Source organism: Gekko japonicus, unplaced genomic scaffold, assembly GCF_001447785.1.
Source record: "Gekko japonicus isolate JY-2015 unplaced genomic scaffold, Gekko_japonicus_V1.1 scaffold3851, whole genome shotgun sequence".
In the NCBI taxonomy this organism is placed as follows: domain Eukaryota; kingdom Metazoa; phylum Chordata; class Lepidosauria; order Squamata; family Gekkonidae; genus Gekko; species Gekko japonicus.
The window spans coordinates 13,320-38,102 of record NW_015174962.1 but is presented as its reverse complement, the minus strand read 5'-3'; the positions used below and the strand labels follow the sequence as shown (position 1 = coordinate 38,102).

Here is a 24,783-nt window from a genome sequence, read left to right as displayed (position 1 = left end):
ATGTTTTATTTCATTTGTATCATTTCTTTGGAGGATATGCCCTTCTCCTGCAGTCAAACATATATTCTGCCAGTTTTTTTAAAAATGGAAAATCAGTCAGCAGTAAGTCTGTTTTCCTCTTTTTGTTCACTCAACATAGGAGAGATTTCACTCTGTGGGGCTCACAGGAGCTTATGCTGTTAGTAGGCACTGGGAAAATCTTCTTGCTTATACACATGGAAATGCACATTGCTTTTACACATGGAAATGTACATTTCCAAAACTGCCGTTCAAATGCTGAATGTATGCAATGTACCATTTGGGCCATTACTACCTGCATGTACTGTACAGGTATATGTTGATCTGGGCATAGAGAGATCCACTACCACTCCACCCCCATCAAACTTGAGAGTCTGAGCTTTGAATCTTTGCAGTCTGTCCAGATGAGCCTGGAATGCAGTCCCAGGTCAGTTAGAGCACTGTCTATCTGTCAAGGAAATTCAGGTTAATGGGCTTGTCTGGCACAAGCACAATGCGGGAGAGCGGCTTCACCACTTTGCAGTTTGGATCTGGCTTGACTGAGAATGTCCGGATGATCTAGAACGAAAAGGAAGGGGGAGTTATACATTCTATTAGGATGAAATTCTATACTTTAGCTCTCCCTTTGGCTCCCCCCCCCCAGAACAAAGCCATTGGCAGATACTCCCATAATCATGATGACCTCTGTTTTAGGGTTGCCAGCCTCCAGGTAGTTGAAGCAACCCGAGCTGCAGTGTTAGGAGAGTCTAGTAACAAATAAATACACATTACATTCAAGCAGCAATAACATTCAATACATACAGATTCCTAACTACCAAACAATTTTGCATCAGTAAAAGTCAAGCCCCAACGGGAATTTCTAGAATTATAAGCCCGCTTCTCCTTGCATGAAGTCTTCCAAAAAGGGGGACTGCCTTCTTGTATGGATGCTTTTTGCTGGTTCTGCTAATGACACATGATGCAGCTAACATTCATGGACGGAGTACTCCTGTCATTCTCAAAGCCGTTGGGGCTTGACTTTTACTGATGCAAAATTGTTTGGTAGTTAGGAATCTGTATGTATTGAATGTTATTGCTTATTGAATGTGATGAATATTTTTACCTGACTAGGATGAAATAATGAGACACCCTGCACTTTACTAAATGATGACCATAAATAGAACACATTAGTTTGCTAAAAGGTTTTTGCAGGGTATATTTATTTGTTACTAGAACCTCCAGGTAGTAGCTGGAGATCTCTTGCTGATACAACAGATCTCCAGGTGACAGAGATCAGTTCACCTGGAGAAAATGGCCACTTTGAAGTCCCTCCCCACCACACACACACCCGCCCTCCTCAGGCTCCACGCCCCTAATCTCCAGGTACTTCCCCACCCAGAGATGTCAACTCTACTCTGTTTCCCTCAACATCTCCTTGAGATGGAGCCATGGCCTTGCTGATTGACACCTCTAGAGTTATCCAAGGGTGGGAAGGGAGATTACTTGCTCCACAATAGCACTTTATTCAGGGTACGCGTGCTCTGCCTTTCTGCGAAATTAAGCATTCAAGGCGGCTTTCCACAGGAGCTATTTTAATTGAAAAGCTGTGGAGCTATGATGAATGTCAAAAAGGCCTTAATCACAGAATTTTAAAATCTATATGGTCAAGGTCTTGTATTTCCCTCCCCACTTCCTATCTGGCACCTTTTGCAACATGTTTGGAAGCTAGCTATCTCTCTATCCTGCACTCTCAATCAGCTTGGTTTTGGAGATAGTTTATAAACAGATTAAACAGACACAACTATAAATGCCAGAAAGCAGAAGACTATGAACACCATGCACGCAAATTATAATAACATTCAATGTTCAATGGAATAAATAAAGAAAACATTAACAGATTAGTGTGTCTCTATAGTACTGAAAAGAGTTACAAAACGAATAGTCAAAAATATTGTACAATAACAGAAACATATACCACATACACACCAAACTGGAAAAACAAATCACAAGAAATCAACACCAAGTGGAAAAGATAAATACACAACTCTCAAGGAGTCCAAGTAAGATCACAGACACCAGATGTTGCAGTGCAAGAAGATTGTGGGAGACTTGACACCTGTTCCGGTAAACACTGTTTCCGTTCCTTCTTCAGAAGTCATACATGAACAAATAGAAAATTGCTGCAAGTTCACATACAAAAATGAATAGACAACAGTAAACTTGATAACGATGACGTTTTGTGATGTTTAATGTCTTTGTTTTTCAGAACGTCATAAACAGAAGATGACATCAACCAGAAGTACGAACATCTCGAGTGGTTGTTCGTTTCGAAGAACTCTTTATCAACCAAATTCAGTTCTCAGGTTGTCGTTGTCTTATTACCCTCAGTAGTGATATCAATCTTATCCAGCACAGCTCCAACAGCCCACGGCTAACAAGTCTTAAGTTCGGACAACAAGAGACTTGTTAGCCGTGGGCTGTTGGAGCTGGGCTGGATAAGATTGATATCACTACGGAGTGTAATAAGACAACCTGAGAACTGAATTTGGTTGATAAAGAGTTCTTCGAAACGAACAACCACTCGAGATGTTCGTACTTCTGGTTGATGTCATCTTCTGTTTATGACGTTCTGAAAAACAAAGACATTAAACATCACAAAACGTCATCGTTATCAAGTTTACTATTGTCTATTCATTTTTGTATATGAACTTGCAGCAATTTTCTATTTGTTCATGTATGTCCTTTGAATTGCTGGTCCCATTATTACTTCCTTCTTTAGAAGTACCAGTTAGTGAGTTCAAAATACACAGACCAGCAGACCTTATATCAGTATTCCCAGAGAACAACTCTCCAGCCTAAAAGACCTCCTGGTAGCAATCCATGATTTTATGCAAGGGGATTTTACAGTCTTCTGCTTTCTTTGTTTTTGTAACTATAAATACAGCAAAAACGCTAACATTTAATTTTTCTTGGTTATCAGACTTCCAAAGCATAGGACACAGTACACTTCCAGCAAGTTACCAGCCACCAGAAATGTGTGCATCACCCACTAAATTTGCTGTGGGTGGAGAGCATCAAGCCTTTTGCTAATACCATTCCTCAATCTGAGAATGCCACCTTCATTCTGGAGATAGAGAAGGAGGTCAGCAAACGATTTCAGTTGACATCAAGAAGCACTTACCCTGGCAAGAGCCAGATGCATCTCAAGCTCAGCAATGCGACGCCCCACACAGGCACGCACCCCATAGCCAAAGGGAATGGAGCTGAAGGGGTGGGGAGCTGATTCCTTGTGCTCTCGCAGCCAGCGATGTGGTAGGAATTGTTCTGGCTCAGGGAAGGAAGTCTCGTCATGTGAGAGAGCATAGTGGGCAAGCACAAACAGGGTCTGGGTCCAGTGAGAAACAGAGAGGTAGAAACAGACTTCAGCCATGGAGATGAATCTTTGCCCTTCCATATAAACCTCCCCCAGGCAACTTTTTGGACATGGTGGTGGCAGCAGAAATGTTCCAGGAAGCTAACTTTACATTAATGCTAATCTTCTCTGCCAATACTCAACTGGTATTTCTTCCAGTATACCAGCTCTGACCATACTTCTCAACTCAGCTCTCCTTGAAGGAAGTGGATATGAGATTCCTCCCATCTCAGACCCACAAGATTTAAACATTTATCAGCCAATTGCAACAGTCTCATTTGGGCAAGGTGCTCAAATAGGTGGCGGCTCATAGTTCCCTCTAAGCTGCACTAGGGGGCACTGGCACACAAAACTTTAACAGGCAGTGCAGGGATTTCTCCTTCAGCCCACAAGGCATTTCCCCCTCCATTTGAACCAATGGAGGATGGGGGCAACTCCTTCTGGGGCCCATATAATTGAATCCCCTGGTCCAATCTTTTTTAAACTTGGGGGGTGGGGTTTGAGAAGAGGCACCAGCAGCTATGCTGCAAATTTGGTGCATCTACCTAAAAAAACACACACCCCCGGGAGCCCCAGATACCCCTAGATTGATTCTCCATTTTAGCCTGTGGGGCCCATTGACTATAATGTTCCCCATAGGCTATAATTGAGCTGGGGGGAAATCAATTTTTTTTTGCATACCCCTATTATGCTTTTCAATATGATTTGTAAGCTGCCTTGAGTCACAGGGAAAAGTGGGATATAAATATTTGAATAAATAGTTTGGGCAGGCTGATAACATTTAAGCAACTTCCCGTTTGTTAGGTTAGGCAGCGTTCTGACAGTGATTGTTCCACATCTGTTATACTTGACCTGTAATGCTGGTTGTCATATTTCACTAAAAACAACACCAAAGTAGACTGCAAGAGTCCCCCTCCCCCAAGTTCTGGTGTGTTTTATAAGGCTTAGCACAGGGTGACAGTCTGAGGCCAGGTCTACCTATATAGTGGACTGGGGCACGTAGACCTGTTCTCCAGATGAAGGGGGCAGGAGAACACCTCTTTGGGTCTATGGTTACCAGCTCCCAGGTCCGGACGGGGGTTCCACTGCTTTTGGGGGCTCCAAACCACCCCTGACCAGCTGGCTGGTGGGAAAGCCCTGCCCCCAAGCCCCACCCCTCTCCCTCCCCTTCTGCCAGTTTTAAAGGGCTTCAGCTGATCAGCAGGGCCCACGTGGCCCACGGACCAGCTAGAGGGCCCATTAAATCTAGCAGGAGGGAGGGAGAGGGGCAGTAGCAGACCCACTCTCTTTCCTTCCTTCTTTCCACCTCTCTTTCTGTCCTTCTTTCCTTCCTTCCGTCAACCTCGCTGTGTGGAGTTTTTTAATAGTTTTAGAATGTGATTGTATTATGTTATTTGTTAGCTGTCTTGATGGCCCTTATGAGGGAAGAAAAGCAGAATATACATTTTGTAAAGGAAAATAAATAAATTAAGTAAATAAATAAAACAATCATCCATGCTGTTGTTACATCGAGGTTAGATGGCTTATAATGTACTTCACAAGGAGCTGCCTTTGAATGAATTTTGAATACTAGTCCAAAATATAGCAGCTAGACTGATTGCAGCCTGATGTTGGCTTCAGGGGCCCACCAGCTTTGTCCCCCCCCCCACAAAATCTTTTCCCCCCAGTGCCCCCTTCTTAGAGGCCCTGGACTGATAGCAGATGGCAGCTATAGGGACTGTGTCTTGTTGGTTTTAAAAGACCTTTCGCTGGCTGCCAGGTTGCTTCTGAGAGTAATTCAAAGTTCTGATAACCTCCTATAAAGCCCTACATGGTCTGGGACAAGGATATCTAAAGAACCATTTTCTATTAATATGAACCTGCCTACCAGTTCAGTTTTTCTCAAATGCTCTGCTCAGCGCTCCCATTGATTGAGGGTGGTGTGTGTGTGTGTGTGTGTGTGTGTGTGTGTGTGTGTGTGTGTGTGTGTGTGTGTGTGTGTAAAAACAAGAGGCAGACCTTCTTTTTGTTGTGCTCCTAAGACAAGACTGTACATGTGAAATCCTGTCTCACAAAGAAGCTCACGCTGGTGCTAAAACTGCAATCTTTCTAGTGCCAAGCAGAAATGTTTTTCTTTCCCCAAGCGTTTAGACAATCTGTCCCCATGTGAAGCATTTAACAGATGTGTCTTGCTTTTATTCTGTTGGTTGATCTGTGTTGTAAATGGATTCTCTGCTTCTTGATTTCTGCTTTATAAGCAGCATCAAAGCTGTAATACTGTTATCTGCCTAATATTATGCTGTTGCTTTCATACCAGTTGCATTCGTATTGTGATGCTTTATTATTTTAATTAAATGTTTTATGTTTACATAAACAACCTTCAACATATTTTTACAGAAAATGTGGGGTAGAATTTCTTTAAACGCACACATGCTGTGCTAATCTATCTCCAGCCTAGTATATCACACACGTTTCCCTTTCTTTAGACTGGCCCTATGGAAAACCAGTGACCCCATTTTAATTCCCACTCATTTCCAATTGCTGAGCCTAGGGCACTAACAAATGTCTGCACGGCAAGATCAGGAATATTTTTCTACTCACGTCTTTTGGAAACTTGTACCCTCCGACAACCACGTCCTTCTCCGCAATGATTCGAGCATTGGCAGGGACCACAGGATACAGCCTACAGGGGATCGGGGGGGGGGTGTCACTCATATAGGACGAGTTTATCCCGAAACATTGGAGCACAAATAGAGATGGATGTAACAGCTTTCTCAAGGTTGTGGTGGTTCGAGGGGGAAGTCACAAGAGAGGTGTTGAGAACCACCACACTCTTAGCTTGAGGTTCTGCTCCTTAAGACCGTGATGGAGCTCTTACCGGAGAGTCTCTTTGATTATGGCCTTTAGCAGTGGCATCCTGGTGAGATCTTTAGCATCTGGGATCCGATCTTTGGGCACCACATTGATAATCTCCTGGTACAAAGCTTCCTGGATCTCCAGGTCCTGTGATAGGTGGTACATGGCCCATGAGAGGGTATTGGATGTCTGAGAAGGCAAAGCAAGATAGTGATGATAGCACTTTTAGGCATCATCTGCAGGCAAGATCCTAGATGGTCAGTCAGTCTTCAAGGACCTATCCACAGTCACCAATCTCTCCAAAAATATACTATAAGAATGTGCAGCTCTTTCTAGCGTGTTATATTTTCCCAGTTTCCTTGAATTAAGAATACATTGATACAACTATTATTGCAAACAAGTATTAGCCTGCCTTGGCGGGGAGGGTGGGTAAAAATCTAATAAATAAATAAAATAAATATTATTTATTCCTGTCTGTGTTATCTTTGTAGTCTTATTGTTATGATATGAATCAGTGAGGTACCACAGCCAGAGCGTCAGCTATGAGACACCCGAGTTCAAGTGCTCATCCTGCTATCGAAGTGGGTGGTATCGGGCAAGATGTTTCATCTGCCCAGCCTTCCTCATAAGGTTAACACCTTTACTTTGTGATTGCTGGAGACTGGACTGGATGAGTACAAATGTAGCAAGTAAATAAAGATGATGGCATTTAAGGGTTTGTAAATTATACCAAGACAGTTGCCATCTGGGCTGTAGGGTAAAAAAATCTGTCCTCTTAGTAGAGGTTTAATGGGATGTCTCTTACTAGGTGAAATAACTGCCTATTTCCAGAGGTCATTTCGTAGAAAAAGGGGTGCAGGAGCTAATTAGCATAACTCATTAGCATAACTTATTTGCATATGTCATGTCCCCTGATATCACCGGAAGTGTGTCATAAGACAACACCCACTGCTCAGGCTCCACTGGACTGTTTTGAATTGCTAGCTATTGGGGGGGGGGGCCAGGCAGATCTGCCCTTGCAGAGGAGGGAGAGCTTGTACCTGAATAAAACTTGGTCTTAAAGGTACCACTGGACTGTTCTGGACTGGGGGCAGGGGGGGGCTCTGCAGCTTACCTGGCTGCTTCTTGCTCTGAGGGCTGCTTGGAGCAGGAGGTGGGGCTTGTTGCATGTGCCCACCCCCTGGGCTCTTTACTGCCGGAGCTCCGCTCCTGTGCGCTCCTGCAGGAAATGACCCCTGAGCCTTAGCATGCTGCGTTCAGCACCACATACAACTAGGGGTTCCTGCTCTGGGTGGAAAGACTTGGGAGGTGGACGGTTTGGGGAGGGGAGGGGAGGGACCTCAGCAAGGTACAATGCTATTGAGTCCACCCTCCCCCCCAGGCCTGCTGGCACCCCTAGTCGTCAAAGGCCTAGTGTAAATTTGAGACACCTTTATAAGACCTTTCAGTTTACAGAACAAGAGCTTCCACTCTTTGCTAGAACGAAAACTATCCTCTTAGACAGAAGCACTACTGAACCAAGACAGCAGTGGCAGACTAGGAAGGAAAATGGCCCTGGAAAAGCACCCCCCCCCCCAACTTCCACCAAGGAGGGTAGGAAGAAGGAAGGAAGAGGCAGCCTGCCTGCCTAGGGTTGCCGACCTCCAGGTGTGGTCTGCTGATCTCCTACAGATACCAGCTCCCCTGGAGAAAATAGATGCTTTTAGGGATCCCAGCCCCCTGGTCCTGATTTGGAGTTGGCTTCCCCACTGCCACCCAGATGGCTTTTGGGGGAAAATCCCGCCACCAGATCACTTTTTTTTTTGGCTACTTCCCATAAAAACGGAAGTACCGCCCCCAACGCAATGACTTCACCTGGGAGCGCTGTCATCATGCCAGAAATGTCGCACGGGGAGGGGGGTGCTCTGGTATTTGGGCAAACTCTATGGTTTTGAGAGTGAAAAACCATAGAGTTTTACCCAAATACCAGAACATCTCCACATGACGGTTCTGGCGCGATGATGTCACTTCCGGGTGACGTCATCATATAAGGGACACTGCGCGACATCCCCCCACCTCCCGGAACACCCCCCAAAGGCCCCCGCTGGCAGAGGGAAGGGGCCTGGCAACCCCTAACTGCTTTAGAGAATGGACTCTATGGTCTTATACTCCAGTGAGGTCCCTCCCCTCTCTGGGTTTGGGAATTTCTGGAGACTTGGAGGGTAGAGCCCGGAGAGGGGAGTGGAGGGACCTCAGAGGCTTGTGGGGCCACAGAGCCCACCTTCCACGGAAGCCACTCTCTCCAGGGGAACTGGTCTCTGTTGTCTGCAGACCAGCTGTCATTCTGGGAGATCATCAGCAGCTATATGGAGGCTACAAAAGCAGAGAGATCACAGGGCAGGTTGTCAAACAAAACATACACACCGTAAAAAATGACAAAAATTATAAATTGTACAAACAACTGAATTTCTGTAATGCAGTTAATATCTCAATTTCTGTGTACCAACAATTTAACAGTCTTCTAGTGTCCCTTATAAACTGCTGATGCAGTCACATGCATTCAACAGGTGAAGTCCATACATTCCAACCATCAGATGTCCTTGCTATGATTTGACCTTGTCGAAAACTGTGAGCTTTGTGGAAGCACAGAACGGAAGGTACGTTGGCTGACGACCTCCATCGCTTCCAGCTTTAATATTCGATTGTATCATATGCATTTTGCTCCCCTGTTCTCTGACTTGGCTCTTGTTCACTGTTTTTAAAGCTCAAGAAATAAATCACATGCTTCATTGATACTCAAACTACTGCACTTGCATATGAAGGTTATTAAAGTGATAGCCATATAGCACAAAAACTGATGTAGAATTATGGGTTTTGTTTTGCTGAATGTGAGAGAAAACACCAAGTTAAGGGAACTTCTTGCAAACAAAGTAAACCGTTTCAGAACACAAATGGTTCTTACTCGAGATAAATGTCTTTTCCCATGTGCTGAATGTTTGAGTTTTGTGTAGGGTGTGAATTTCGCATGGAACAGAAGCCCTCTGCTCTGCATCCTAGGCCCTGTGGTAGGTAGACTGGGGAAAGTGACTGGAGGTGAACATAATTCTAGAGGGGCGGCAGTGTCACTCTGTTGCAGCAAAACAAAACAACAGTGGCGCCTCAAACACTAACAAAGTTTATTCCAGTATAAGCTTTCATCAATCAGACCTCTCTTCATGAAGGCTCCTATAATCATGAAAGGCACAGCAGCACTACTGCTTGGAATCTGTAGCTTACTGCAACCAGATAGGTAAGATTACAATGGTGGTTCTCAAAAAATTTGGAGGTGAAGCCACTTCTAAACTTACTCTACCTTTCAGAACCTACTTGCAAAGTGAACACCAAATAAGAATGTAAACAAATAAACAGACTGGGCTTTAAGCTAACTTTATTTTGGATAAATATCAGTTGTTCTGCATGTGAGAACAAGGCTGGGAAAGATACAGCTTGGAAAGAAGAGATATTAACAAGGAAGCAGGGGATTGTGTTTCACCTTCTGTGCATGATGTGGGGGTGCAGGAGCAACTGTCTGCTTTTCTGGCCTGCATGTTCAAAAGAACATGTTTCAGATGGGGGGGAAAGATGAATGTGACAGCCAAAGAAACAGAATGTCAGGGAAGGTGCAGCAGGGAGCATGGCTCAGGAAATCAAAAGTTTCCATTGAGCATATGCTCAACAGGAGATTCTGCCAGTCACATCTTCTGATCAACATGTTGCCCAATGCTCACATTTACAAACATGTGGAAGCAAGTTTTGTTTTTGGTTTTTATGCACACACACAGGCCGCGTTCAGACTGGCAGTTTGGCTCGGCAGCCAAACATTTCAGGAGCGTTTCAGGAACGGATTAAAGGGGCAGGTTCACAAAGGCACATGTTTCAGGTGTCCCCCAGCCGTACTCAAGCTGTCTTGTGCCGCTTCCCTCCCGAGTTTAAAAGATACCCGGTGAAAGTGGTAGCAAACCATGTGTAGAGCGCGTTGATTCCGGTTCCTTGAGTGTGAACACAAGCACTGCTAAGGCGGGAACAACCCACAGTCATTGATAATAGGCACCGGCTGTGTCTGCGGGCAGGCGTCATTGGTGCCTGCACGATCCTGCCCTATTTGCTGCTGCGCCCATGTGCCCATGCGAATGGGCGCATGCAGCCCAGTGCGGAAACAGCCGCTAACAGGCCGCCAGGGTGGGCCAACAGTGTGAACGCTCCCTTGCGCTTCCTCCATGGTATCCTCCCGCTTCATTCGCTGCGGTGTGAACCCGTGCTTCTCCAACATTCCAGCATGTAATAGCTCCATTATGACTCTGTATGATTATGGTAGTGCAAATAAGACAGCGAAGAAATCACATCCTACCGTATCTATGCCAGCCAGCAGAAGCTCAGCTATGCTGCCATAAACCTCTTTGTGGCTAAGTTTCCCAGTGGACAGTAGGTAGGTGAGGTAGCCTGAGACCTCCTCACCCTGGTCCAGATGCTTTTCTAACATCATCATCTTCTGATCAATCAGTTTCTTTCCTAGAGCAAGGAGAGACAACATTTGTCGTCATGAGAAACAGTACCTGTTGCCGTGGGCGCTGTGGACCTTCCATGACAAGGTTTTTCACAAGAGTAGAGAATCCTCCACTCATCCATAATTGTTTTCTTTACTGCCATTTTGGACATAGTAAGGAAATTTATGGAGATGACGAATTATCCCCCCCCCCTCCAAAGGTGAGGAAGATCCCAGCTCTTCAAACAGTGTTGGACTCATTCTGATGAAAGTCCCAGTAAAGTGTTGAGATCCACTCTGCCTCTCCACCTTGTACGTACCAAAGGCAAAGATTGTGTCCCACCCCTGCAAGTAGCGGTTCCAATAGGGCAGCACTTCCCGGGTCCACGTGGGCAGGAGGGTGGCAAAGACTGAATTCTTCAGTGTGTCTCCGATAGCATCGATAAAATGCTGCGTCTCCGCAGGGATCTGCTTCTTCAGGCAGCCAATGCGGGTCTCAAACAGAATGTACGAGATGCCTGGAGGTGGAAAGCACACAGGTGTGATGTCCAGAAGAACGATCCCTCAGTGCGGTCACATGGTGATGATCACAGGGAAGCAAAAGTAGCAGTTTAGTAAAAAATGGATCCTAATGGGGGAAGAGAACGGAACCTGTGAGGAGGGAGAGCTGCAGCAGCCAAGCTGTATGACTGGAGTATGGGGGGGAAATGAGATGACAGTTTTTAAATTTTATTTTATTTTTGGATTTATATCCCACCCTCCCCGAAGGCTCAGGGCGGCTAACAACGAGGTATATAGTGAGATATTATGGTTGTACTTGAAAATCTGGGGGTGACTGTGCCAATACTGGGTTGTTGGAATGTTGAGGCAGTGGGGCATAGTCTACAGGGCCCTCCAAGTGGTTAGCAGGAAATGTGCTGTACACAGGCCCCAGTCACATGGGCCAGATAACGCAGGGGGGGGGAGAGGCATGGCTGTTTCCCCCGGAGCAAAACAAAGCGCGGTGGCCTGATCACATGGTCCCCCAGTCTCCATGCTTCAGCTGATAGCTGGCAATCACACGGCGATGCTGCAGCGTGGCAAAGAAGCGGCGTGGCGCAATCACACAAGCGTTTCACGTTTGTGCGCGGAGCAGCACTGCTTTCAGTTTTGTGTTTGTGCGCATGCGCTTACGAAAAACATCCGGTTTGCGAAGGGATGTGGACGGGCACCGGATGCCACGGGATAGTAGCGCTCCCGTGATCAGACATCTGCCTGTGCCGCACGTTTTCCAGATACTAGTGCACTTTCCTTGGTACTTTTTAACTCCGCATCTTTGGCGGGACGCCACGGGTTGGCCATGGGTGCGCTACTCTTCCCAGATGTTGTGGTGTGATTGCGCCCCAAAAATCCGCCCGACATTCGTGCCTTTCACACGGCAAATTCTCCTTGTGACTGGGGCCACAATGTAGCTAACTTCCCAGAGCAGGAAAAGTAATTTCCACTGGGTGCATCCCTTATTTTAAAGGCTTTTATTAAAAATGAAGCATGATAAAAGATAAATGAATATCCATTATCCTTATTTCAGACATAAGGGACTGTTCGGTATTTTTTAATGGGGAACTCTTCATGTCAGGAGGACTAAACCAGGGCCTGGTTCTCTGCTGAGAAAAGAGCCTGATCAGGAGCCGTTCTTGTACAAGTCCTACTGAACAGCACAGCTCCTGTGTGTATGCCATATAAGCCACCCAAGTTCTATTGGTCCTGTAGCCTACAGAACCTGGTGTGGTGCAGCAGCGAGACAGACTGGTAGGACGGGTTCAGACACCTTCTCAGTCATGGAGTATGCTAGCAGTGCAAGTGTAAGCAGAATTATGCTTGTCTAAGCCCACTGACTTCAATGGACTCTTTTTAGGATTGCACTGTATGTACTACTGCCTTTTATATTTTTATTCCACCTTCCTCCAAGGAGCTCAGGGTGGTCTTGCCTTCCCCATTTTACCCATACAACAACCCTGTGAAGTAGGTTAGGCTGAGAAAGAGTAACTAGCATAAGGCCATCCAGTAGCACTATCCCCCAGCCAAACCTAGTTTGAAAATAAAATGAAAAGAAAAGCCATGTATACCTTTACATGGCCTACTTTCAGGGTAGAAGTTTCTTCCTGCAAACTTTTCTCTTTTTTAACATTTTGAACTGCTCAATATTTTAGGAATAGGTTTTGCCCTCGACTTTGGTCTCTTTCATTTGGAAATAACCCTGGGATAGTGTTATAAATTCCTCCCTACTCTGACTTTAAAAAAAAAACCCCAGGACAAATGGAGCCCTAAACCCCTTGGAGCTAGCTCTTGTGGCTGCTGGCACCTTGGGCCACTGGTGTCCAAGAGACTGAGCACACGTGGTGGGCACGCAAGCATGCCTTCTTCTTGGCAGTAAATATGAATACTAGTCCAACACGGCTGTGTATGATAAACAGCAAGATGACAATAGTTAAATTCCAGGCTGAGTGGGATCAGACATTTGTGGGCAGTGCTCTTCCAAGAGGGAGTTGTTTCATTTTGCTTTACTTCAGTTTACTTTAGTTTTAGTCTCAATATTTTATATTTATCTTGGTTTTAACTCCCTCCCTTCTTTGTTTTAGGAAGTGGGGGAGGGAGAGAAGTAAAGGTTTTAATAAGTGAGAAGAGATGGCGAATCAGGTGGAGGAACCCTGTGAACTGGGGGTTTCCCCTTCTTTCTCTTCTTATTTCTTTTCTCCCCCTCTATTCTACTGGGCTGCAACTCTATTACTTTTCAGCCTCTCTAGCTTTTAACTTTATTTGGAAGAGGCTGACCTTGATAGCCATGAGTTGCTGAGCACAGCTGAGTGTGATAGGAGTCACAGGAGAGGCTGGGAAGTTTCTCCCCACTCTCCTTCTTCTGGCAAAGCTGCTGCTGTTTTGCTGTTTGTCAGTATGTTACCGGAACCTTGAAGAAGAGATGTCATTTTATTTTTAATTTTCCCTCTGTTTTTACTTAGTTATTAGTTCATTTTATCCTTCTCTTCTTTCAAAGGTAAAGGTTTCCCTTGCTCAAAAGCTAGTCGAATCCGACTCTAGGGGGTGCTCCTCATCTCCATTTCACAGCCGAAGAGCCAGTGTTGTCCGAAGATGTTTCCGTGGTTATGTGGCTGGCGTGACTAAACGCTAAGGCTCACGGAATGCTGTTACCATCCCACCGAAGTGGTACCTATTTATCTCCTTGCAATTTCTTGCTTTTGAACTGCTAGGTTGGCAGGAGCTGGGGCCAGAGATGGGAGCTCACTCCGTCATGCGACACCAGGGTCTCGAACTGCCGAACTACAGACCTTCCAGTCTCCACCTTCAGCATCTTAACCTCTGAGTCCTCTTTAGGCAGCGGTAATTGCCTCTGTATTTTTGAATTGTTTTCTGATTAGGTGTGTCATCTGGCTCAGCTTGTGGGTTCTGAGTTCCTATGCAGGGGAAGGCGAGTTTTAATTATTAATGCCACTCATTTAGCCATTTAGTTGAATTAATTTTTATTTTATAGTGGGAACAAACATCAATATAATGGTCAGTAATAATCAACTATAAAACTATAAATAATACTTATAAAACTTATAGAATAGGTAGAAAAAGAGATCCTAAATTACCTGCAAATAAACAATCTAAGTTGGATGCATTTCTGGAATTTGGAGCCAAAACCAAAAACTGGTGCTTTGATCTTAGCAATGAGTGCCCTACTCCAGAAGGGAATATGAGTCACAAGGTATTTTTTCTGTTCCAATTTTTAGGTTCCAACCTTATATCAGGTACTACACTTTCTCCCAAAGAACAAAAAGATTTGCTGTCACAGAGAGATACCCTAAAACTCCTGGCATCTCAAACCTTATTAATTGCTAGGGTTGCCAGGTCTGGGAAATACCTGGAGACTTTGGGGGTGGATCCAGGAGGGGGCGGGGTTTGGTGGGGTTGGGGGGGGGGAGGGCCCTCAGCATGGCCCAATGCCACAGAGTCCACCCTCCAAAGCAGCCATTTTCTCCAGGGGAGCTGATCTCTGTCAGCTGGAGAGCAGTTGTAAAAGTGGGAGATCCCCAGGCCCCACCTGGAGGCTGGCAACCATATTAATTGCAGACGCCTTTAAAAATCTATGTGATTCTTTCTCAAGCTGGTAATGTTAATGTTTATTCTGATGCTTTTTTTTAGTTAAAGGCCTGCAAGAGATTAATTCCAATGCTCACAGGGGGTTTATAAATGAAGTTTCAGATTGTTAAACTGCTCAAGGCTTAGAGCTTTTATTGGACAGAGGACAGGAAATTGCAAGCTGGTCCCTGTTTTCCCTCTATCCACCTTGAGATAGTCTGGCTCACTCCAACTGTGCATTGGAGGCAACTTTTTCTGCCACTGTTATTTGCATTGAAGGGACTGCTCCCAAACCACTGTGGTGCTTCAGCGACAAGATCTCAAATGGACGGGGATCATGCCTGTGTAGGGTTGCCAGGTATGGGTTGGAAAATACCTGGAGACTTTGGGAGTGGATCCAGGAGAGGGTGGGGTTTGGGGAGTGGAGGGAAGGCCCCTGGCGAAGGAGAGTGCTGCACCCACCAGGCACTGGAGTGGTGGCCGGGCAGGGCCCAGGGGCCAAGGCAGTTGCCGTGGGTGCTGTGGTGCCCTGATCCATTGCTGGGCATGGAGGGCAAGGAAGCCGCCAGCGCCGCCTCTTCGCCGCCACGGTTTCCCAGTGGTGGAGTGGGAGCGAGCAAGGGAGTCCTTCTCAGGCCTGTGGCCTGAGCAAGCTGGTGTGGCCTCCCATCGGCTGCAGTGCCATCAGGATCCCTTGTGGGGCCAGCAGGCCATGCAAGGGTGCGGCACCAGCGGCAGCTCCTAGCCACCGCAGCTCGCCACCTCCCAGCAAGTGCCCAACGTGGTGGTGGAGTGGTGGCGAGCGAGGGAGTCTTTTTCGGGGCTGCCACCCAAGCAAGGCGGCGCTGGGTGCGGTTGGGTGCAGCGCCGCCATGCCCCCCTCTGGGGCCTGCAGGCCGAGCAAGGGTGCAGTGCTGCCGCGGCGTCACCATTAACTGGCTCGGCCTCCGGACCCTCCGCCCACCAGAGCATCCTGCCCATCCATTGGCTGTGAGCACACTGCGGCCAAGAGGCTGGGCGGCGCTTCTGTGGGCAGGATGAAGGACGGGACTAAGGCAACACAGCCAGTGGCCAGGGACTCCTTTCTGACTGACAGTTGAGAGAGTAAAAGGCTGTGGAGGTGTGTGGAACATTGAGGGAAGAGGGACACGAGAAGTCTTTTATATATAAGGAGAGAAGAGATAGCCAAGGCGCCCCCTGCGTGCGGATATCTAAATCCACACATCGGGGGCACCTTTGGGGCAAAGAGATTTTCCTGCACATTTGGGGCAATCCCCAGGTGTGCAGAAAAATCCAAAAAGTTAAAAAAACTATAGGGGGGATACTTAAATTGCCCCAAAAGTAAAAGAGCATTCCCTGCGCATGCTCAGAGAATGCCCTGGCAACTGTCTCGCCGCCAGCACCGGAGAAGGGGTGGATGGGAGAATGGGGGTGGGTGGGTGGAGGGAGAAAACTTGGTGGTTGGACTTGCCGCCGCTGGGGAGAAAGGGGGGTGGAAGGAGAAAGCTTGGCAGGCCGGCCTTGATGCCGATGGTGGGTGGGGAAGGGAGAAGGCTGGGTTCACCTCCTGCCGCTTCTCCTGCTTCCTGTGGGGAGTATCGCGGGTCCCACTTCTTGTACCTATATAATATTAATCCATTTGGCAAACACTCAAGTCATATCTCATAGTCACATTCATCAAATCCATCACACTAATGAGGGGAGGAAAGCCCGGACTGGCTATTTGCCTTGGGGAAGTGATTACTTGGGGATGGAGAAAAGGAGTACCAAAAACCCTGTTGGTGGGTGCCATGGTGACCATGGGCATCACATTGGAGGTCATGTGCCACGTGATAATTCACCACATACCTTCTAAGGCGAATCGGTAAAGTATTTGGGCCACATCTTGGACCATCACCCCAGAGGGGCTTCCCCCCCTCACATCCTCCAGATGTACTATTAGGTCAGACACCACCTCATTGATGACATCGGCATACAGCACAGCCTCCGAAGGTTTGAGCATCCTCTTGTTCAGCACCTGCCGCAGGCGATGCCACCGCTCCCCATCCCTAAGGATGAGAGTGAGAACGAGTGGGACAGGGGAGAAGCACAAACAACTCCTGACATCCAGGCAAATGAGTCAATCCCACCAGGCACTGCTTCTCAGTCTGCCAGCATCCACCCTTGACTCTGCCCTGCATTCCCGTTCCGTGCAGTCAAATGAATTCAAGTGTATTTCTTTTCCATTTGCCTACAGAACATGTTTAGACACACCCAGGGGTCATTTCCTACAGGAGTGCACAGGAGTGGAGCTCCGGCAGTAAAGAGCCCAGGGGGTGGGCACATGCAACAAGCCCCGCCCCCTGCTCCCAGCAGCCCTCAGTCAGAGCAAGAAGCAGCCAGGTAAGCTGCAGAGCTCCCCCTGACCCCCCGGTCCAAAACAGTCCAGTGGCACCTTTAAGACCAAGTTTTATTCAGGTACAAGCTCTCCCTCCTCTGCGAGGACAGGTCTGTACCCCCCCCCCCCCCAATAGCTAGCAATCCAAAATAGTCCAGTGGAGCCTGAGTGGTGGGTGTTGCCTTCTGACACGCTTCTGGTGATGTCAGGGGGTGTGGCATATGCAAATAAGTTATGCTAATGAGTTGTGCTAATGAGCTCCTGCACCTCTTTTTCTACAAAATGACCCCTGGACACGTCTAAGTGCAGAGAATGGGAGGGCTGCAATCCAACTTTAGAAAACCCTTCAACCCACATTTGCAACAATTTCTAGCAATCAGTGGGGCCAAAACTTCCTTCAAAACGCTTGCTAACCTCCTTCTCATTTAATCAGGTGTTCATAAAATGAACAACAAGGCAGCTTTATATTGCAACACTCAGACTGTGAAAAACTGAAATGGACCTGTCTCTAATGGACTCTATTGCATCATGCATGAAAGAGATATTTCCTTCTCTGTGCCCTAGGGCCTGACAGGGGAGGAAACCGGTCTGGCAAGATATGACAGGGGATCAAACTAGACTAAACACAAGGAGATCTTCCCATTTTTCTTAATGTTAAGGAGACACTCTCCCCCCTACTATTTTGCCATTGTAAAACTTTCTTCCCCACCACTGGTTACTGTTTGCCCCATAGGGAATCATATACAAGTATCAGAAAATTTTCAGGACACTAGACATGGTCTGAATAGATAAAGGTAAAGGTTTCCCTTGCTTGAAAGCTAGTCGAATCCAACTCTAGGGGCAGTGCTCATCTCCATTTCCAAGCCAAAGAGCCAGCACTGTCTGAAGACGTTTCTGTGGTCATATGGCCGGCATGACTAAACACCAAGGTGCATGGAATGCTCTTCCCTTCCCACTGAAGCGGTATCTATTTATCTACTTGCAATTTCTTGCTTTCGAACTGCTAGATTGGCAGGAGCTGGGGCCAGACACGGGAGCTCACTCCATCACGCGGCACTAGGGTCTCGAACTGCTGAACTACAGACCTTCCAGTCTACAGCTCAGCGTCTTAACCTCTGAGCCACCGTGGTCTGAATACATGTACCTTTTAATGCCTTGTAGGAGGGTTGCTTGTTTGTTTGTTTTTTGGAAAAACTGGTTCTGCAAATTTCCAGCAAGCTGGGGAAAGGCCACATATTGTAGGTACCTATTGGCTAGTGCCGATACACCTCCAACATATTAATCCCTAGAGCAACTTTTCACTTATTTTAAATATGTATGAAGTATTTTTGGTAAAGTGAAGGATAAATACATGCAGAACTGCGCATCTGAAGTACAAGGGGAGGGGCAAGAGTTCAACTTGCATATATGTCACCTGTGAGGCAACTTGTAAATCTTGGTTCAAAATCTTGGTTCATTCATACTATGGTAAAAAAAACTAATGTAATCCCTAGAGCAACTTTTCACTTATTTTAAATATGTATGAAGTATTTTTGGTAAAGTGAAGGATAAATACATACAGAACTGCGCATCTGAAGTGAAGACTGTTAATCAAGAGTTCAACTTGCATATATGTCACCTGTGAGGCAACTTGTAAATCTTGGTTCATTCATACTATGGTAAAAAAACTAATGTGACTGCTGATTAAGAATGTTAGATCTGTCACCCAAACAGTCAACAAACCTCTCGATAGCAGGAACACATTACTTGATCCAGTCACATTACTATAAATGAGCTAATCTTCCAAGATCCTACAGGACTCTGCATCAGCCTTGCTGCAACACACCAGCAAAACTACTCGCAGTAATTATTCTTTCCTCAAGCACAGATTGCACAAGAATGCATCCACACCCAGAACCAGACAACACAGAAGAAAGTCCATGCATATATAACAACCACTGAGTGAACTGCCTTGTCATTTACTCCAGAATTCCAGGCAGGTTAAAGTCTACCCTAAATGGACTGGGTACTGCAGTACTTTCTTTGACACATGAAACTTACTGTAAGGATCAGCAATCGGAGGCTCCTGTACCAAGTCGGGCTTTTTGGAGGGCCCTGTCTGCCCTCCCAGCTGCTACAACAGGAGGTATGAACAATGGCTGCAGGAAAGTGGTGGGCATGGGAGGGGAACCTGGATCCCTGTCTGGAATTGCCTGTCCATCAAAACTAGCTGCAGGCCAAGGACCTATAGGCACCTATGGCTTATTCCCAGGTTCTGTGATTTTGAATACAGATGATCTTTCTTTTTTCTTTCTCACTAGGGAAGATGAATAACTCCTGCAGCAGAAGAAGTTCTATTTTCCTGGCCTTTGCAGTCTATAGTTGAAGACCAATGGTTTTGGAAGTTGGAAGGTCCTATATATGAAGTATAGTCATAAGAATTATTTGGCACCGGTCTGTTAATAGTTCAGACCGGATGTTAGGGTTGCCAGCTGCCTGGAGGAAGAAATGTCTGGTCCTTTCGACAGAGGCTTAATGGGATGTTCTTTACCAGGTGATGTTACTTACCTGCTGCCCATTTCCACACACTGAACCTTTATTCAAAGGGCAGAACATTTTTCCTTCAGGGACATTGGTAACCCTACAGAATGCCATCACTAGTATTATAAAAATCTGTCAAACAGAGCAAAGTTTGAGTCCAGTGGCACCTTTAAAGCCAACAACGTTTTATTCTGGGTATAAACTTTTGTGTGCACACACACACTTCTTTTGCTGCTTCAAACCAACATGGCTACCCACCTGAATTTGTCAAACAATGAGAGTTCTGGGCTTACAGCAAATAAACTTGCAAGCCAGACACTCAAAAAAGTTTATATGGGCAGGGATGGGTCAGTGGACTTGTAGAGGAACAGACAATATTGTGGTACCATCTCGGGGGGCGGGGGGAAGTTAACAGTCTATTTAAAAAATGTTCCTCCTAATTCACTTCAGACAACAACTCAAAGTCCAGGAATACTGAGCAGATAGAGTGAAAGGGGGCAGTGGCAATGGGGGGAGTTTTGGCTTTGTGCTCCAGAAGGCCTATAAGCAAGATTTGGAATGTGCTTAGGATCTTGGACAGATCTGGGAGACGAAGGGAGTTGCCTCAGTGACCGTGGGCCAGCCACACACACTCAGCCTAAGCCTAAGGCTGCTGTGAAGATAAAATGTGAGGAGGGAGGAATGATGTACATCGTCCTGAGCTCCTTAGAAGAACAGATTAGAAATGCACTAAGCAGGGTCACAAGGACAAAACCTCCCCCAATGTTACCCCCCTTCACTTCATTTCTTTATGCAGCCTCTTCCTGGGCTTTGAGTTAACGGCACGATTAGATGGAGCATTTTCTTTGCCTGTGCTCCTCATTTCTTTCTTGTAAGAGCGGTGCTGATAATTTCAGGCAGGTAGCCACTTTAGTCTGCAGTAGTAGAACAAAATTCAAGTCCAGTAGGACCAAGGTCAACCAGTTTTCCCAGGGCATATAAGCTTCCATGGGCCTCAAAGCTCAATTTGTCAGATGCGAACTGAAGCGTTCGCTTTATCCCAATGGGTTACAGCAGGCTGTAAATTGAATGGCTCCACACATTTAGAAGGGCTTACTAAAAACACAGTCCATGGATTTTAATGGAGGATGTTTATTATAATATCTTAGGACTATACCTAATCTATTTTTATTCTAAGCCAACTCTGAAGAACTGGAAACACATCGCCCACAGTCTACTTCGCAGCCACCAAACACAAAGTCCCTCTTTCTTTCCTATACACATTGACTCTCCCTGGCTTTGGTAGGAGCTAGCCTTGCTCAGGGGAAGGGCTGGTGGGCAGGAGGAGGAACACAAAGAGGACTCATTCAGCTCCTCAGCCGCCTGACCCTATCTCTATCTGCCCCTCTATATCATGGGTGTAGAATACAAAACAGCGATTCAGTCACAAGACCAAGATTAATGGTGCAATCTCCTGCCCACATAGCGGGCATTGCATAACACCGAATGGGACCGGTTTTGAGAACAAGTGTGAGATCAGATTGAAGAAGCTTCCTCATTGCTTCGGAATATCAGTAAGTTCTCTCATAAAAGAATGTAAGAGCTGGAAATGAAATGTCTGGGAATCTATCCTTGGTCCTATTGCTTCAGAGGTTACAGTTTCTTAATCTTTCAGAGATCTTTATCATCAAATTTTAGAGAAACCTTGCTGTAGAGACAAATGGATGTAGAGTTGCTTAACCTATCTGAGTACTGTAGTCTAAGAAGACTCTGGATACACTGTCTTCCTACAGGTCACATTCAGACCACAACAAACGGGTTTGTCTATGATAGGCACAAGCACTGCTTGCTTGCTGTGCTTGTGTGCTCCTCTTCTTCCTTCTCTCGTGGACAGAACACAACTGAAGGCTCCCTGTGTTTGGAAGAGTTGCATCAAACTCTTAATTTGCCGGTGAGGCATAGTGGATAGAGTATGGGACTAGCATCTGGGAGACCCAGGTTCAAATCCCCATTTTGCCATGGAAGTTTGATGTATAACCTTGGGCCAGTCACACAGACTCAACCTAACCTACCTCACAGGGTTGCTGGGAGCATAAAATGGAGGAGACAACGATGTAAGTTGCTTTGGGTCCTCACTGAGGAGAAAAGCAGGGTACAAATGAAATAAAGTAAAATAAACAAATACAGGAGCCTAGGTGGATTGAAGCCCAGGTTTAGAATCAGGGTTGCCAACTTGTTCTGGACAAACCTCTGTGTCTTGCTCAAGACTGAAGTCCACTGTGGCAAGGCAGAGCACTAGAAAGCCTGGCAAAGCACCGTCCAAGTATCTACAGACTGACACGCCTATGGCAAGATCTTTTAAACTGGACACAGGCCAGCAGAAAACTTAGGAGGCTTAAATTGTCCTGCAGGGAGATATGTGTGTGCAAGCCACCAGCAGAGCATTAGGGGAATCAGGGTTGCCAGATCCAGTTTGGGAAACTCCTGGAGATTTGGGGATGGAGCCTGGGAAAGACAGGGACCTCAGTGGGGTACAATGCCATAGACACCCCCCCCCCCCAAAAAAGCATCCATTTTCTCCAGAGGAACTGATCTCTGTAGTCTGGACATAAGCTGTAATTCTGGGGCCTCCGACCACCAGAGACTGCTGGAAATGAAAGGTACCAGGCTTGATTATAGAGGCAAGTACTGGGGGTGGATGTCTGAGACTCAGTGTGGTAGCCGAGGAGAAGTCTCTGAAGCTGCAGTTGGTTCTGGGTTTGAGGACAGATGACCCAGTCTCTATGGATTCTGGGTTTGTGTCTTGAGATGTCCCGGTGACTGCCTACCAGAGTGGCTGCAGATAGGGTTGCCAACCTCCAGGTGGCACCTGGGGATCTCTCGTTATTACAATTGATCTCCAGGCGACCAAGATCAGTTCCCATGGCGGCAGCACCAGCAAGCTAGGAAATAAGTGAGGAGACCTGGCCCAAATAGATTAACAGAAAAGTAGATCAATGGAAGTGTCAAACCGAATGTAAGATTCCTATATAGGATTTGTTCCTGAGGAAAGACCAGAGGTCTGAAAAGATTAGATATCCTGGAAAAGTGCTGAAAGAGAGACACTGATTGATTTAATTTGGAGCAGGCTGCTTTTGGGAATTTGGATAATCAATCAATCGACCTTTATTGGCATAACATACAGAACATATGACTCAATTTGCAAGGCATACTGAACGCCTTTTTGAAGTTTCATACAGAAATTTTGCAGCACTTTCAATTATTACATGATTCTGGGTTGTCACCAAAAAGTAAATCTTACATTTATCAGGTTTCTCTGAATACTTTCTCAGCCATGGCTCAATGAATGTAAGGCGCAGGTCTGAGTAGAAGGTACATGAAAGAAACACATGTTCAAGAGTTTCTGTCTCCTGCTTAGTGCAGGAACACAATCTACTGTCGAATGGGATTTTTTGGAATCTCCCGTAAAATACTGCTGATGGCAACACAATAAACCTGGCTAACATATATGCTCTGCGTTGCCACGAGTTCATTAAACAAGTTAGATACTCAGCCCTATGCCCAAAAGGTAAAAGCCCCAAATTGAGGGGTGAGCATCTACTTTTTGCACGACTCTCAAGAACCTGCCTCTTAATGTCAACCAGTCTTTGCCTGATCAGCCTAAAAGCTGACTTTTCTGTGTACAGAGATAGGGCTCCAATGTTAAGCCAATCTGGATAAGAATACAAGACTGTTAGAGGGATATAGATTGAGAGAGTCTGAGCAGACTGCTATGTGAAGTTTTATCGACCTTTGTATTTTTTCTATGAAGGAATAAGTGGTTGTTTTTTTGTTACCAGATACTAAATGATGTTATGGCTTTAATCTAGTCTCTTTTGTTATTGTATTGTTCTGTGGGCATCTAGCACACATCTGTATATTTTTTCCATACCAGACTGTGTGATCATGCTATCATGGAAATAAATAACTAGTTATTGGACACAGAGTTCAGCATCCTGAGAATTCTGCACATTTCTAGCCCTTAAGTTTTCCAAGACAGCCCTGAAAGCATGCAATGCTTTTATATATCTCAGGCATGTGTGTATATATATATGGCTGACAGGGCTCTTTTTGTAGAAAAAGCCCAGCAGGAACTCATTAGCATAATAGGCCACACCCAACAGCAGGAACTTGTTAGCCTATTAGGCCACACCCCTGACAGCACAGCCCATTGGCACATTAGGCCACACCCCCATGTTACCAGAAGTGTGGTTATCCAGCCACACCCACCTTTTGCTTGTTATTCTGTTTATCTTGTTTGTTGTCCAAACCCAGGGCTTTTTTTGTAGCAGGAACTCCTTTGCATGTTAGGCCACACACCCCTAATGTAGCCAATCCTAATGAGTTTCTGCTGTTGGGTGTGGCCTATTATGCTAATGAGTTTGTGCTGGGCGTGGCCAACTTGGGAGCCAGCCGGAACTCCATTCCTGTGCGTTCCTGCCCCAAAATAGCCCTGTGGCTGAACAACAACGGCAAAGGACAGTCGACCAGAGCCTCAGTGCCATCTACAGTTAAGTCTCTCCTGAGACTACAAGAAACAAAAAAAAAGTTACGCAAATTAAGCAAATATACCTTTTTGTTTAATGTATTCAGATTGCAGGATTTAGATTTTTTTTTTTTAACTACTTTTTAAAGTGCATGTTGTTCACAGCCTTGGGCACATCTCCCCAGCAGAAATTTATTTATCCCTAATTTATTTGCATCTAAGCCTTGGAATACTTCTGCAGTGCTAGTCTGGCACGGGTGATCTGGCCTCACACTCACTCTGTGAAGGGACCGTAGGGCAGGTCTCGCTTGTCCCGGTGCTCCTTCCAGAGGGCCATGTCACTCCGGATGGGGTACTTCCCTTCCTGACGCAACAGCTGCTCGAGGACTTCAGGACTGCCAATATTGATATTATTGTATGAGCCAAACTTGGATTTCCACATGGGACCATACAGTTTCTTGGAAATGATCTGGAACAGAGAAGTCAGGGGGCTTAGCCATCTTGACTGTGTCAGTAAA

The 24,783-nt window shown here is 46.0% G+C and overlaps 1 protein-coding gene across 1 annotated transcript; it reads right to left on the bottom strand.

The window, feature by feature from the left end:
* LOC107122111 (sterol 26-hydroxylase, mitochondrial-like) lies at window positions 1-24,734 on the bottom strand (the record flags this gene model as incomplete). Its single annotated transcript, XM_015425142.1, has 8 exons — window positions 1-576; window positions 3,179-3,382; window positions 5,990-6,071; window positions 6,267-6,433; window positions 10,611-10,771; window positions 11,066-11,263; window positions 16,713-16,912; window positions 24,544-24,734. Coding segments are annotated over 8 exons (1,317 nt in total), but the record flags the coding sequence as incomplete, so codon positions are not given.
* Window positions 24,735-24,783: the final 49 nt, after the last annotated feature.